This window comes from Euprymna scolopes, chromosome 26, assembly GCF_053919585.1.
Source record: "Euprymna scolopes isolate OS-2025 chromosome 26, ASM5391958v1, whole genome shotgun sequence".
NCBI classification, from domain to species: domain Eukaryota; kingdom Metazoa; phylum Mollusca; class Cephalopoda; order Sepiida; family Sepiolidae; genus Euprymna; species Euprymna scolopes.
In genome coordinates this window covers 62,544,081-62,560,273 of record NC_136507.1, presented here as the reverse complement: position 1 = coordinate 62,560,273, position 16,193 = coordinate 62,544,081, and the positions used below count along the sequence as shown (strand labels likewise).

The 16,193-nt window shown below is 35.3% G+C and overlaps 1 protein-coding gene across 1 annotated transcript in view; it reads right to left on the bottom strand.

Moving 5' to 3' along the window:
* Positions 1-550: 550 nt before the first annotated feature.
* LOC145248116 (sideroflexin-2-like) overlaps positions 551-16,193 on the bottom strand; it is a 68,869-nt gene continuing 53,226 nt past the window's right edge. The window contains exons 6-11 of the mRNA XM_080109907.1: positions 15,232-15,317; positions 12,680-12,740; positions 10,466-10,532; positions 6,233-6,332; positions 5,042-5,089; positions 551-1,043 (exon numbers count right to left, since the gene is read on the bottom strand). Coding sequence (XP_079966033.1) covers positions 932-1,043; positions 5,042-5,089; positions 6,233-6,332; positions 10,466-10,532; positions 12,680-12,740; positions 15,232-15,317 — 474 coding nt within the window. The 3' untranslated portion in view covers positions 551-931. The remainder of the gene's footprint in view (positions 1,044-5,041; positions 5,090-6,232; positions 6,333-10,465; positions 10,533-12,679; positions 12,741-15,231; positions 15,318-16,193) is intronic.

The following is a 16,193-nucleotide window of genomic DNA, read 5'->3' as shown; positions in this document are numbered from 1 at the left end:
GAGAAAAATAAACATAATATATATTTGGAAATTGTATCGATTCTGTGTTTCCATACCTGAATTTAGAGACACGGGTGCCAACTTCTGGTGTGTTTGAAAGTTAGGCTCTCCTTTTATTCACCATTACCTAAATATATATAAATTTTTGCTGATGTACTCTCCAGCCCAATGTTTTCCAGGCTTTTTACCTTTATGGGACTCTTCTAATAATAGCAATGTTCCAAGGAATACACATATAAGAAAATATTTTAAAATCTTATTTATTTCTCCTTCATAATACCAGCAATATGTTTCTTTTTATAACCGATTTAGGACTGACAAGCTGCTGGAATTGGTCTGTACTTATTGATCAAGTTACTTGGTTGCCCATGTACAGTTTCATGACCTCTGACTATTTTACTTTACCAAATGCATTTTGCAAATATATTCTGTGACATTTTTTTTTTTTTAAATGATGTGATAGTTTGAAAATATTGTTATAATACTCTAAAAATTTCCAAAAATATTTTTTGTACATGTATAAAAAGTGTTTTAAAAAAAAAAAAAAAAAAAAAAACTCTAAAAAAAAAAAATCATTTACAAATATGTGCTAAGGTCTAATAATCTCTGCCTCTTTATAAGTATCTCTTGAATGAAACCATTGGCAAGCTTTTAAGGAACCTCAGGGTTTTGGGAAACCGGTTACAATAGATGAGCAAAAGAAATATCATAGGGAGCAAAAAAAAATGTTCTTCCTTCAAAGTAGTAAAAACGAAAAAAAAATTTCTTTCTTCCAAATAAAGGAGCAAAAAAGTTGTTTTTTTTTTATTAGAGGAGAAAACTTTTTAAAATTGTAGTCATTGTAATCAATTATTCTGTCTATTTTGTTTGTTCTGGCTATTTTTATGGCAGTAAGAGGTATTTAAAAAAAAAAAAAAAAGAAAAACAAGTTTCACAGACCCTTGTTGAAGTAAAGAGTTTCTGGAATGTTCTCACCATGTTTTTGTTTCAATTCTTCAAGATTCTTTCCGTCCAAGATAGAAAGTTTTGAACGATTTATTGAGCTTTAGAAAATAATGAAAAAAAATTTATTTCAATAAAGGAAATGCAAAAATTTTTTTTTTTTTTTAATACAAAGTAACACACTGAATGACCTCACTGATAATGCATTAGATGACAACACAAGTAACATGCCAGATGACCTCAAAGATAGCACATTGAATGATGTCACAAGTAACACACTGAATCATATCACAAGTAACACACTGAATGATGTCACAAGTAACACACTGAATGATGTCACAAGTAACACACTAAATCATGTCACAAGTAACACTAAATCATATCACAAGTAACACACTAAATCATGTCACAAGTAACACACTAAATCATGTCACAAGCAACACACTAAATCATGTCACAAGCAACACATTCCTCAATAAGTCCTGTGCCTTACTAATAAAACAATAACTTTTAGACAAAATTTTACTTTATTCATCAACCTCAACATCAATCCTTCTAAATTGATACATGGATTCCAATGCTTTTCTCACAATCCGATACATTTTTTTGTAGAACAACTTGTCTTTGGCCTCAAAATATGCCTCGGTTTTCAATTTCATTTCTTCATTGGAGTAAAATCTTTTCCCTGGGAGATTCTTTGAAGGTCAACAAACAGTTAGGGGTCAAGCATAGAAAATATGGCGAGTGTGAAAGCAATTTGAAGTAAAATTCATTGCCATCATTGAGATTGACTTGTGTTAAAGTACATTGTTTTGATGAAAAAAAACAAAACCTTTTCTTCATTTGTGGCAATTTTTTGTGATTTATTTCTTCAAATGCACTATTAATGCTATATAATCTTTGTTATTGATCGTGCTTTCTTTCTTTCTTTCTTAAGGTAATCGATGAACAAAAAACATTGCACATCTAAAAATCTAGAGGACCAAAACCTTGCCTGCTGATGTTTGTGGCTTTGGTCAGCTTGGAGGGCCTTCTCCTGCTGTTGACCACTTAGCTTACTGTTGATTCAATTTCAGAATGAAGTGGTGGATCCATGTTTCATCCATTGTTACACATTAACACAAAAATTCCTTTTTGTTGCAAACAACATTCCGACTCGTCAATGCATTGTTATTTTTGATCAACTATGAGCAAATCCAGTACAAAGTCGTGAATATATTGTTTTTGTGAAATTTTCAACTCGTTCATTATTTCGTGCAACTTCAGCTAATGATCGGCCAAATGAATTTGTAGACAACTTTTTTGTTTTCTAAGACAACTGCCAAAATTAGGTTATTTGTGTCTACACAACTGCGTTTAAATTCAGCATACCATCTTTTAACCATTCTTTTCAACAGCGCAGAGTCCGAATAACACTTATCAAGCTATTGCTTTGCTTGAAGAGCACTTCTACAATTCGCTGCAAAGCACAGTTTACAAGATACCTGCCATTGAAACTATTATTGTGAGTGATTAGAATAGTCAGGTTGGCACTGCTGCTGGTGCTTTCAAGGAGATGCATGGTGGTCATGGATTTAGAATCCGTAATGCTGATGAAGAGAGAATCTTAGAATTTACTGTCACCAATGATCTCATTGGCAACATTTTGTTTAAGAGCTTCCCTTTTGGTAACTTAGGAAGCACAGAGCCTCTTTTGAAAAAAATTTCAGAGATGCAGCCAATAATGTTAAGGTCATCTCAACAAAAGAATGTATTTAACAGCATAAACTTGTGGTTTGTGACTTTTTGGTTCAAAAACCAAGGATGAAAAAAAAAAAAATACAAGTTTTCACCTCACATCTGCAGGTGCAAACTGAAAAATAAAGCTGCTGGTAGTCAGTTCTATGAGATTTTCAAGGCAAGATGGCTATTACAGTTACAGAAAATAGCTCTAAAAATAGTGTGGAACATGTGTGATTTGCACTGAAAGGCCTTCTTATGAACACAGGCACCAAGGTATGTGGTCTCTTTAAAAGCCATCAGTGGAAAACAAGGACCTGGTGGTGAAATGATCAGGTGTTGATAATGCAAGCAATCTAAAATGAGTACGTTTCAAGGTTTACTAAATGCTTAAGAGGACAGGTAGCATAGTCGAGGCTAAGTTGCAACAAACAGGCTGTCAAATATGCTGTCTCGATTGCCAAGTCTGCAACATCTGCCAGTTAGTAAAACAAATAGATTGCACTAATTAAGGATGTTGCAAGTAAAAAGTGTATCTGGAATGCTGATGAAATCACACTCAGTAATGGGGATAAGATGACAGCTTGTATGAAACATTATGTGAGACTCCTTGTTGAATTTGACTTGAGTGACTCATTTCATTAGATACCTCTACATGTCAGCAGAATTAGTTCAAAAGATCATCCACAGGACGAAAAATAGCAAGGCTGTTGGTCTGTCCAGAATTGTTTTCAAGATAATTAAAATTGCTGGCAAAGAGGGAATTGAATTATTGAGACAGTTAGCTGAGACAGCATTTGGTGATGGTTGAGATCCCAAAAGACTGACAGCTGAGCTACATCCTCAACAAGGGCAATGATGAGCCCTTTACTGCAGCAACTATTATGAGTTTAAGCTTACTGACCGGGTAATGAAACGGCTCAAGAATATCTGGGACATTTGCATATGTGGATTGGTGAGCATCGAGATGCAGTTTAGTTTTGTGCCAGGTGAAAGGACCTCAGATGCCATTTTCTTTGTGCATCAACTACAAGAAAAATACATCACATCCAGGAAACGTCTGTATTTTGCAATCTTGAGAAGGTATTTGACTATGTGTCTTAGAAAGTTGGCAATGTAAAGCCTTGGTGTGGAGTAGTTAGGGTTAGGGTTAGGAGTGTGGAAGAGAGAGCCACTTGTATTGTTCAGAGCATGTATCAAATGTGTGTAATTGTATTCGTATCAACAGTTACTACAGTGAGGAGATTGCAGTGGGCGTTGGGATCCGTTTGTACTCATCCCACTTCTCTTTATCATGATCCTGGAAGCATTATCAAGTGAGATCTTGTGATTATCGTGATTCCCTGGAGGAGCGCAACTTCACGTTGCTGGCATTGAAGAAAGGTATGAAGAGCAAAGTACTGAGAGTCACTCCACTACACTGTAGAGATCCCTAGATGCCAGAAAACCTAATCAAATAGCATCTTCCTTCAAACTGCTAGACTTTGGAATTCCCTCCTGGTTCCCGTCTACCCTGACTGTATTGACATGCAAAAGTTTAAGTGTAATGTGAACAGATATCTTGCTGCTCAACTCCCCACATAGTATCGCTGCAAATTTTGGCCCAAATAGTAAACCCTTACATCCAAGTGTCACTGTGCCTTGTTTGCAGTGAAAACCCAGTATATATTAAAAAAAAAAAAAAAACACATGAAGAAGATAAAATTTCTCATCTCCGATGTTGGTCTCAACCTCCTACAGGACGTTAGCATGTTTTCCTGCTCTGCCTGTCGCAGGGATATAAATGTAAACTCAATTGAATGCTCCCAGTGCAAAATATGAATTCACAAAAAGTGATTATGTTGGTCTTGCTAGGAGGTTGCTTATTGACCTAGATTATGTTTGTTGCAGATGTCTGGATATTGTCCATGCAATAGATGGTAGAATGATGGAATTTATGGATGAGAATGGCAACCTACTTCATGTTTAAACTACCTTCTACTACCTCTGGTGGTTGGAAACGTATCATAACTGCATACTGTTGTGTTGCTTGGGGAAGATTCAGGAAGTTGCTGCTTCTTATATCTGTTGCTCCCAATTTAACTTTTTGCGCTTATCTATTCTTCTATTGTTTTGTATATCATTCTTTATTACTTGCCAAAGTAAAATTGCTTCATTGATATACATGGTTGTTGTTCCTTTTCTTCAAAAGCTGTTGCTCCCAATTCAACTTCCTGCACTCATCTTCCAGTAAAATTCCTATTTTCATCATGCAAGCACATTTTTTTTTTTTTTTTTTTGAGGATACCCCATCTTCAGAAACATTATTTTTTATTGAACCAATAAATGTTCATAAACGATTTGCTGGAGAGATATGATAAGAAAACAAAGAAAAACTTACCATTGTTGTGGAAAGAGGGCACAGGCAGTGGGGGTCATGAACAAAAGTCTACAGAATAAAAATAATTAGAAAAAAATAAGAGATAAATAAAAATAATCATATGTAAAAAATAGAAATTAAACCAAAAGATTTCAAAATCTAATACATCTACAATTTTGGCTTCTCTTTTTCTTGCATTGAAACTTTAATCTTTTTCCAAACCATGGTTTAAACTTTCCATCTTCTCCTATGATTTCTAAGATACTTCTGGAATATCATTAAAAGGCATTATTGGAATGCTTTCATGGAATATTTCTTTAGTTTCTTGAATAAAAATGATCATTATTTTTTAACCTTCCAGTTACTAAATAATTTCCTGGTGATCTCAAATGAATGAATATTACATTATTTTAGCTTTACCAAAACCCATTGAATCAATTCCAATAGTGATTTCTGTGAGCAACGGCAACTCTTGAGAAAAATAAAAATAATTTCAATAATTCTTGATTAAAATAAGGCCGAAAAAACTTTTCAATGATGATTAAATAAAGAAAAAAAGAACAATTGGAAAAACATAATAAAAAAAAAAAGAAAGGTACATTCACAGGGGAAATATAGGCATGAGAGAAAAAAGTGAAGGAATTGAGTTGCCTTGTTACCATTTTCGGTAGTAGCTACACCTAAAGTTGGAAGTACTTTAGCTAACTATAACCCTACCATGTCAATGCCAATTCATATTAACTCAGACTAAAACAATGAATTTACTCCAACTCCTCAACTTGAGTCCTGGATATGACCTAAAACTATATCCGATGGTGAGGCCCCAGCTTGCGGGCCTTGGGGAGTGTGGAGCCACCCTTTAATTGCCATTGCTCTCAGGTCCACTCTGACCCGGAGTGGTAGTACCTGTTAGGGTCCCAACTATGGGTTAAATAGAATCCGACTTAAACAACCAACCAACCAACCAACCAACCAACCGATGTCAAAAAACGATTCCTTTAATTATCTGTTTTTTTTTATTTGATTTTGTTTAAAACAAAGTCTCTTACTGCTTGTAGTAATAATGAAATAACAAACATTTATTAAATTTTAAACGACCAGTAAAACTAAAATCTAAAGACCCCCCCCCACTCACACACAAAAACAACCAACCACCCAACTCCTCAACTTCATAGTTTCTTATGAACAATAATTAAAGCTCAATTTACTTACAATGCGCCAGCACCCAAAACTTGCATTGGTGCATTCAAAAACTTTATACGTTGCATCCATCGGTACTTCTCAATGCGTTCAAATATCACCGGCAACAACACTGAAATAGAGACAATACGTTAAATATTATACCAGCAGCGTTATTGGATAATAAAATAGAAGAGTTTTAAAATGTGTGTGTAACATCTTCCTTTTCCCTCCTCCCATCCTCTCTCTTTCTCTCTGGCAACTAGTTCAATAGGAAATAAAAAATAAAGAGAGCACAGAAAAAGAAAGCTCACTGTTTGACCTAGTTTCAGTGTTGTTTTTAAAACAACTACAAATAATAATCTATTTGAGCTCTCGTGGAGAAAGAATACTACAGTATTTTTTATTTACTATATCAAACACATTGTGCCCTCTCAATGTACATACTCTAGACTAATCTGGCAAGCAGCAAAATCCCACCACTTGAAGGCCTTTGATGCCAGAATATCTTCTACTTTAACAGTTTCTTCCTTTGAAATTCCCACCTTGTTTCCTGCTTCCCTGATTGTACTAACCTGCAGAAGTTTAAATTTAGTGAACAGACATCTCGCTGCTCAACTCCCTACAGTCCCCCGTTAGACACAATGCAAATAATAGCCCTTACATTCCAAGTCGCAATATACTTTGTTTGGAGTGAAAAAGAGTAAAAAAAAAAAAAAAATTAAAACATGCATGGATACTCCGGGTATGAGGGTGCTTGGAAAACTACGGAAACCCTGGCTTGAATGCATACGAAGTGACTGCTTGCAACACAACTGGTATCAACTCTATGAATGGGACCGCATGGAGAGAAGGTCTAAGACGTTGCCTGATGCTGCCCACCTGAAACTCAGGATACTCACAACATCTTAATTAGTGCTATAGCCTTGCAGGCCGGTAAAAATCAAAACAAACACAGTTTTATAGTCAACAAAAAAGTGTATTAGCAAAAATATGTTTCAGAAGTACACGTCATGATTCTGGGGCCATAACTGTCATGAATTGCTACATCAATGTTTCGATATGACTATAGCCTCTGGGTAAGTCCATTATTCCTGAAATGGGTAGATCAGTTTACCATATTGTTTTTTTTTTTGTTTTTTGTTTTTTTTACACAGTGATCACCACTTATCAAGGCCCGGAAGCCACTCAGGGATAAGGGTTATTGCAAGTACATTATGTTAGTGTGGAGATTTGATGAAGTGTTTACTTAAGGGGGGCGGTTCATTAGGAATTTGTTAACATTGGACTTGAAGACATCCAAGTTGTAGTCCGGAGGGAAGCAGGCAGACGGAACAGAGTTCCACAGGCGTGCAGTTCTAAGAAAGAAGCTTTGCTCATGAAATCCGCGTTTTGATTTAGGCACAGATATAGAGTGGGGGAAATTTTTCACAGTGGATTCAGCTAGACGGGTGTTTTTCGTGAAAGATTGGCGAGGGGGGACCAGAGATTGGAGTTCAGACGAGCACCTGCCATGAAAATAACGATAAAACAAGGATAGGCTCGCAACGTCTCTTCTGTGGGAGAGGGGTTGCAGGGTAGAGAAAAGGGCATCCCCCACTAAGCCACGAAGTCTATTTTGTACTCTGTCAAGGCATGATAGGCTGTTTTTGGCAGCTCCTGCCCAGATATGGCAACAGTATTCCATCCTTGGCCGTACTTGGCTTTTATATAGATAGAGAATTACATCAGTAGTGAGATATCTTCTGGAGCGGTAGAAGGATCCCACCATCTTTCCTGCGACCTTGGCAACAGACTTGATGTACATGTTCCATTTCAGATCAGGAGTAAAGGTCAAACCCAGAAGCTTGTCAAAACACAGGGCCTCACCCAGACGAGAGCCATCCATCACAATTGATGCCAGCTGGGGATCAGAGCGTTGATGATGTAAGGATAGGAGTTTGGTTTTGGATGCATTAAAGGTAACTAGCCACATCTTCCCCCACTGAACCACGCGCTCGAGATCAGAGGAGAGAGAATTCGAGAGAACTTCGTCATTTACAGCCTTTGATGTGTTGCCGTAGATGGTCGTGTCATCAGCATAGATGTCAACGAATGATTTAAGTATGTGTTTAGGGAGGTCATTGATGTAGATCAGGAAGAGAGTTGGGCCCAGGATTAACCCCTGAGGGACACCAGCATTTATATTGCAGGCCTCCGATTTTTGTCCATCTACCACTACTCTTATGAGCCTATCGGAGAGAAATGATTTAATGATTGAGAAAACATTTCCAGTTATACCGTAGCTGGAAATCTTGTGAAGTAGACCCTTATGCCATACTTTGTCAAAGGCCTTTGATATGTCAAGAGCAATTGCCCTAGAAAGGAAGCCTTTGTCAAGAGATTCACTAATCCTGTGGGATATAACCGTCAGCACATCTGCGGTAGATCATGCAGAGCGGAAACCATATTGTGTGTCACTAAGAAGGTTATTCCTGCTGAGGTGGTTGACTATTTCTCTATTTAATATTGATTCCAGTAACTTACTCATAACACAGAGAAGACTTATTGGTCTGTATTGAGAGGGAGATGACTTATCACCTGAATTCTTAAATACAGGGCAAATTGTTATAGTTTTATTAAAAAAACATAATTCCTGCAAATACAACCTTTTTGTTCTTTTAGCCTCTTGCCTCAGTTAAATTAGTTGAATAAAGCCTTGATAAGGTCTTTCTTTTTTTGTTTTAATTACATATCCCAATGTCGATGACATGGTCACTATGAATCTAATAATGTAAGATTTGTTAGTGAAGTTTTTGTAGTTTCTGACTTTTAGCTGGACACATAGCTTTCTTTTCGATAAGACAATACCACAGCTATCTGGTGTTGTCCGGAACAAAAGTGTAACATATTTCTATTAAAACTTTTAGCTCTCTCTTCCCTCTCCCCTGAATTCCCCATTACCACCTCCTCTTTCTTTTCTACCCAGCCCAATTCTATCTCTGGACGGGAGGGGGGGGACACGGGGACGGAGGACAGGGACACATACACAGAGATATTTCTAGGACCAATTTTGTAGAGATTTGCTGCGTATTTCTCAAGTTTTAGTTGGAGAGACAAACACACAAGTTCCCTTTATTGTCTAGTAGGGCTATCCGGCATTGCCTATGGCAAAATGTAGTATATTTCTAATAAAACTTATCTCTCTCTTATTTCCCCCCTTACTTGTTTTTCCCTCTCTCTTTTATTTGCCCAGCCCATTTTTCTCTTTGGATATACATGCACACTTTTATAGATTGTTCTACGAATGAGTCGGCATAAGGGAATTAATCCTTCGTCAAAAAAACAGAGTTACTTCTCTTTAGTTAATACATAATCTGGCTGTAAAACCGACCCCCCCCTACACACCTGAAAAAAATCTGTGCCAGTTTAGGATCAGAGAATGAATGTTTCTTTTTTCTAGATTTTAGATATTATTCATCCAAGGTAACGCTGATCAAGAAAATACCAACTTTGTGGGTATTTGTTTTGTCAATTTTTAGTTTTAACCAGACATACACACATACTACAGGCCTTTGTTCGCACAATCCTTCTCTACGGGTGCAAAACCTGGCTACTGTGAGTAGCTGGCATTTAAAGGCTGAAAGTTTTTTTATCGGTGGTGTTTTCAGCATATTCTCGAGATTTGTATCCCTGACCACGTTCCAAACGCCACAATCAGCATATAATGTAAGCTTTCTAGACTTGAGGAAGTACTTCTTATCAGGTGAATCCGATAGTTTGGGCATGCCCTTTGTTGTCCACCAACTGACTATATTCACAATGAAATATCACCAACACCGCTACTGGGATGGTGCAAGAAGAGTGATGATCAACTTAGAACCTAAAGGTCAGCCCTCGTGTCTTTGTTGTGCGGCAATAGAATCACGAATGGCTGAAGTATGCTGAGGAGTCAGCAGGGGACAGACCTGGATGGACGGCCTTCACTTGTGATGCGGTGAATTCATTTGAAGCCGGCTTAATCTGCCGTAGGTGAATGCCATCACAAATAGTAGTACACACAGACAACTGCAGTTTATATATTAGAAAATATGAAAATCAACTCCACATCAGAACAAAAGCTGAATGAAGACTGAAGACAAAAAAAGAGGCTTGATATCCTTTTGGATAGAGCTTTATAGCAACAACAAGTAATAAATGTGGCTTATTTGAATATGTTACTGCAGTTTCATGGAATGGAAGAGCATTTATAATTTCAAGAGAATCGAATAAAAGTTGAATACTCACGCATCGAAGGTGCAGCCATGATTATTCGAGACAGAGTGACCTGAGAGATTCCTTTCATTGCTGCGTACTGAAAATAGGCAGAAAAAGAAAATAATGAAAATTGTTTGAACCATCATCATCATTGCAAAACCATCATCATCATTGCAAAAATAATCATCATCATCATCATTGCAAAATCTCATATTTATTTGTATCACTTCCTCCCATGTTAAATGTGACATAACATGCAGCTACAGGCGAGATTGAACTCACTACACGAGTTTGTAGTATAATTCAAATCTTGTCCATAGCTGAATACTTGATACTTTGTCAGGGCGATCAAGGATATTTTTTTTTTTTTTATCGTGATGCCATCACTAGATGGGTTGCCTACCACGGCTTAAGAGAGACTCATCTACTCTCGAGAGAAGGATAGACCATGCCAATTTCCCAATCTGGTATTTTACCTTGTGGTATATACAGCACCTTGCCTTCCTAAACGGTCACCCATCTGGCACTGGCCAGGCTCAACATTGCTTAACTTCGGTGTGCTGTATTTGCCTTGCTATCTCAACTGTTCTACATTTACTAATCCAAGAACTTTCATCAATTCTTTCACTGTGATCATACCACCAATGTCTGTTCTGCACACATCTCTCTCTATATATATATATACTATGAATTTTCATGACGTCAACAGATCTAAGCCTAACACTCACATTACACATCCACCGTACTACTTTAACTATCAACACATAATAACATCAAACTTTTTTTTATAAATGGAACATAACAAAAATCATACAAGATGTGTTACCAAAGGCAATAAAACTGACATCTCATAATTAACCGGTTCGTTAAGAAAAAAAATGGAGAAATTAAAACCATTTAACCAATAAATCCTATTTCAAGTCCCTTTAATTTTAAAAATGAATTTCTCACTGTAACTGTAACCAAACATAATAGCAGTTACTTTTCTATGTATTTGCTTTAGCTTTTTTATGAGAAACATAGAAATCTTTTTTATTGTATTAGATTCCGTAATTGGCAGTTTTAAGATGTTAAAATTATTTGCAAATGTTCATTAATACTTTGAAGATTATGCAAACAATAGACTTTTTTCAGCTTGTTAAAATAGAATAAAACTTCTATTTTTATATATATTATTTTAATTGTAATTCATTATTGAGATGAGTATTATTTATATTAATTTATGTATTGCAGACTATTATTCTTATCTTTTATTAGTTGTTGTTTCACAACGTTTCGGCCAACTATTCCTCTGGACTTCGTCAGGTGGTAATGATGAAGGCCAGAGGAATAGTTGGCCGAAACGTTGTGAAACAACATCTAAAGATGAGAATAATAGTCCGCAATACAAATTAATATAAATAATACTCATCTCAATAATGAATTCCAATTAAAAATAATATATATACCATTCAGTACTGACCCGACCATGGAAGGTCAGATAATAAATAAACGTGGATTTATAAGATCAAAAAATCCAACCTTGATCACCCTTCGGGGCCCGTGGCACAGCTGATAGAGACATTGAATCTCTACGGTTCCAAATGAACATTGTCTGAAGATAGCAGTTTCAATCCTACCCAAAGCCGGCCAGAGGCTTACTTGGCCAAAACGTGGTGAGACGACAACAACTACGAATGGCAGTGATTGCAGAGAATGTAGTTGGGAGATTCAGAGTTCCTATTCTGTCGCGGTTACCACCTGACGAAGCCCAGAGGAATAGTTGACCGAAGCGTTGTGAAACAACATTTTCTATTTTTATATTCGCTTTAAGTTACATTATATACAGTGTTGATCATCCAAACCGTAAAATTTGTTTGAATTCATTGTGCCAATCTTAATGAAAGCCACCATACTTCTAGAGTAATGTGGTATTGTGGTGATTAATCCATATTAATTCTTAAGTATGCATCAAATAGATACCAAAATACTTAATTCGCTGCACCTTATTATAACAAAAAAAAAACAATAAAACATTGTCAATTAATAATTTTTCATTATGTATATGAAATCGAGTGAATTATTTTTCTACATTATCATTTTCCGTCATTTTTGGATATGTTACTATTTGCGACATGACAATTATATAGGTACCATTTGTTTTACTTGAAATTCAATACTTTTTCATTATTATAATATAGAAGCACCATATTTTTTTTTTATTAATTTAAAATAAAATTTTTGCTGTTAAAATTAATATTTTACCTTCGAAGTCGTAACAGGGTTTTTGTTTTCATCATAAACTGTGATTCCATTCAGAATTTCGCTGAAAATTAAAAAATAAAAATGCGTTAGTTTTCAAAAATTGTTTTAATACTTTCTTGTCTTGAGTTATCTCTTGATGACAAAACACTGCATCATGATCCTCATGTATTCATTGCCGCCAGAAGCTGCAATCCCAAGAAACCAGTGAACGAGGCTTTGATTGTTACGTGGTCTAGTCATGATATGTTGCAGATGCTGTATTTCAAGTTTCCTAGGTCGAGCAACATTTAATGCCAAAGAGTCTGATCTTTTCGTATAGGATGGGTCCAACCAATGCTTTAAAACAAGCTTGGATTGGCTGAAGCTCAGACGTCTAACAACTAACTTGATAAACACTCACAAAATTATTAACTGTCTCTCCAACAGCAACTGCTTTTTTGATCTCTGTGTGTCATACAAAGTCAGAAAATAGCAAAGTTCGCATGAATTTTGGAAACACTCTTTCACGGTCAGAATGTCCAAGGAACTGCATCCTTTAAAACACTCTTGTTTATTGAAATTTGCCAAAACTACACCTGATGTCCTCCTACACACAACTTATACACTGTTCATATCTATGACAAGTGTCTGGTGCTACCAGATCAGGCTGGCTGAAGATATTGGCTTCCTTAAATAAAATACTCCAGATATTGATGGTACTGCTTTTCCTTGACAAAATCCATTCATGTTTTGTAAAGCTAAAAACAAAAACAAAAATTTTTTTCGACAAAACAATTAAACTTAACACGATGAAAAAATATTTGAAGATATAAAGAAATTGAAGCATAAAAACTTTTGCCAAAATAATTGAGCTCGAAAAGGGTTGATACGCTGTAAAACAAAATAACCAAACTAAACACCAAGAATAAATATTTGAAGATATAAAAAACTTGGAACATTTTTTTTTTCAAAAATGACCATATTTGGTATTAAATAATCTGAAAAGGATTGCGATGTCATATATGAAAACAACCAGATATGACAAGTGTGCATTGTCCTATGCACCAATATATGCACCTTTAGTGAATCATTAATGCATTTCATAAATTAATTTTCATGCATAATCACTTTTGCAAAAAAAAAAAAAAAAAAAATTATCCACCCCCTCTCTTCGCTTTACATAAACAATTTCATATGAAACAAAGAAAAAACTTGGTTTGTCATTTCAAGATGATGTGCCCGGCGTTGCCCGGTTGTTTGTAGGTGTGTGCTGAGCAAAAAAAAAAAAAAAAAAGTGGTAGTAAGCAGGCAGGCTCGAACCCGTACCGCGAAGTAGGAAAAGAATGTGAAAAAAAAAGTGACGTCTTTGCTGTCGAGCCCATTGCCAAACCAGAAGTGGCGAATATTTAAATTAAGGCTAATCAATCGAAAAGTGGGGATGACTTTCGAAAATATCAGTGAAAAAAGCGATCCCTACCTGTAAAAAAAAGTGCCCAGTTAAGAGTGAAGGAATTAATGTTTATAGCCAATTTTTCGATATTTGTTGTCTAAATGGGGCGAGTTTCAAAACAATACCGATCTCATGAAAATCCATCACCTCTGTCGAAAGTTTTAGGCAGATATACAAACATACAGACATACATACATTTAAACAGACAGGTGAGATTTATATTAGAGGTGACCAATAATTTGTATTATTTGGATGATTACTGTTATATCTATGTTTACGTTTATTTAACCTCCAACCTTTTTCAGGTGCATCATTTTGAACCTGGGAACTTTTATGTCAAACTAGGGAACCTGGACGGAATTTTGAATTAAACTCTTTATTTAATCTTCAAAAGTAGATTGCTCTCTTTCTATCAGTCATGACTGGTAGAAAGGTTTGGTTCAGTTCAAAATTAGTTCTACATTCCCAGGTTAAAAAAAATGCACCTGAAGAAGGCTGGATGTATACAATGATTACATTATTATGACTGAAGTTTAACCTCTCCTTTCAGAACTTTGTGTATAGAAATACAAGAATTAATGTCAGGGGGGAAAGATTTTAGAGAAAGACAAGATGGCACACAGAATGTAAACCGAGTCATAAAATTCATAAATGACTTGGTTTGATTGTTATGTTTTATGGCATATCAACTCTTTTAATGCCGAGTCCAGTAAGTTTTTGATGTTTTGATGCTTCAAGTTCTTTATATCTTCAAATACTTATTTATGATATTTGATTTGATTGTTTTGTAAGGGAAATTGTTGTTTTTGTTTTTGGCTTTGTTAGAACATAATCAAGTTTTTCGAAGGGAAAGGAAAAAAAAACAATGACAGAAATGTTTGGTGAATTTTAGGTAAGGAATCCAATATCTTCAGACGGCCTGATCTGGTTGCACCAGGAAATTCATAAAACAATTGAAACTAAAGACACAGATTACTTCCTATCGTTTAAAAATAATGTAAATACTGTTGACTCAGCCATATTCATTTCTTTAGAGAACACACAGACAAACTTTCTCTTATAAATATATAATATTGATAATGTTTAATATAGAACAAAGGTTTTGGTAAGCAATATATTTTACCTCTGCCGCATCAGTGGAATATTTGCCATGTTGGCAGCTGCCACAGCTGCAAATGGGACGAACCTTTGCATTAAACCAGAAGCTCTCTGAGAACAAAAAAAAACAAAAAAAAAAAAAAACAAGAAAAGAAAAAAAATCAATGAATTAAAAGGTGGATTTTTTAAATACTATTTCAAGAAAAAACAATCAAGAAAAAAATTCCAACAATTAAAGTTTTTTTTTTTTTTTTCAGTTTTATAAAATTAAAAGTTAAAAACGGGTAAAAGTTATAGCCCATTGACTTAAAATGAGTGTCAAATTGATGGTTTAATATGATTGAATTTGTGCTCATTTTTGCATTAAATACTAATCCCTATTAATTCATAACTGTGCATTCATACTACTTAGTTCACTGCACCTTATCATAACAAATGATCATACAAACTTTCAGTCATATCGGCCCAGTAGTTTAAGTAAATAAAAGAAATCAAATTATATGAGTAACAGAAGAGCGGCAACAAAATCAATTAAAATTTGCGATATTTATATTGTAATGCCTACAAATTTCAATTATAGTAGAACCCCATGATACAGTGGCTCTAGGATATGTTTTTTTCAGGTTACGATGTGGAATACAATGTTTTTCCAGCCCCGCCTTACGGTGTTATTTATGTTATTTGATTATATACATGTGTATTATATACTATACTGTATTTTGTTACTAATTTTTAATATGTACTGTATAAAATTTTGCTTAGGCCCTGCCAAAAGGTGATTTCACCTTATGATCCCAACCCCCAGAACAGATTAATGGCATATCCCGGGGTTCTACTGTACTAGCTTAAAAATGATTTTCTTTATAAAAATAAAACTACATGATCAATTTATGTGATTTTTTGAATATTTTTGCTTTGTCATGGCTATGTACATTATACAGATATTTCTATATTTTTTGTTTTGTTAATATGGGGGGAATTCTGGAC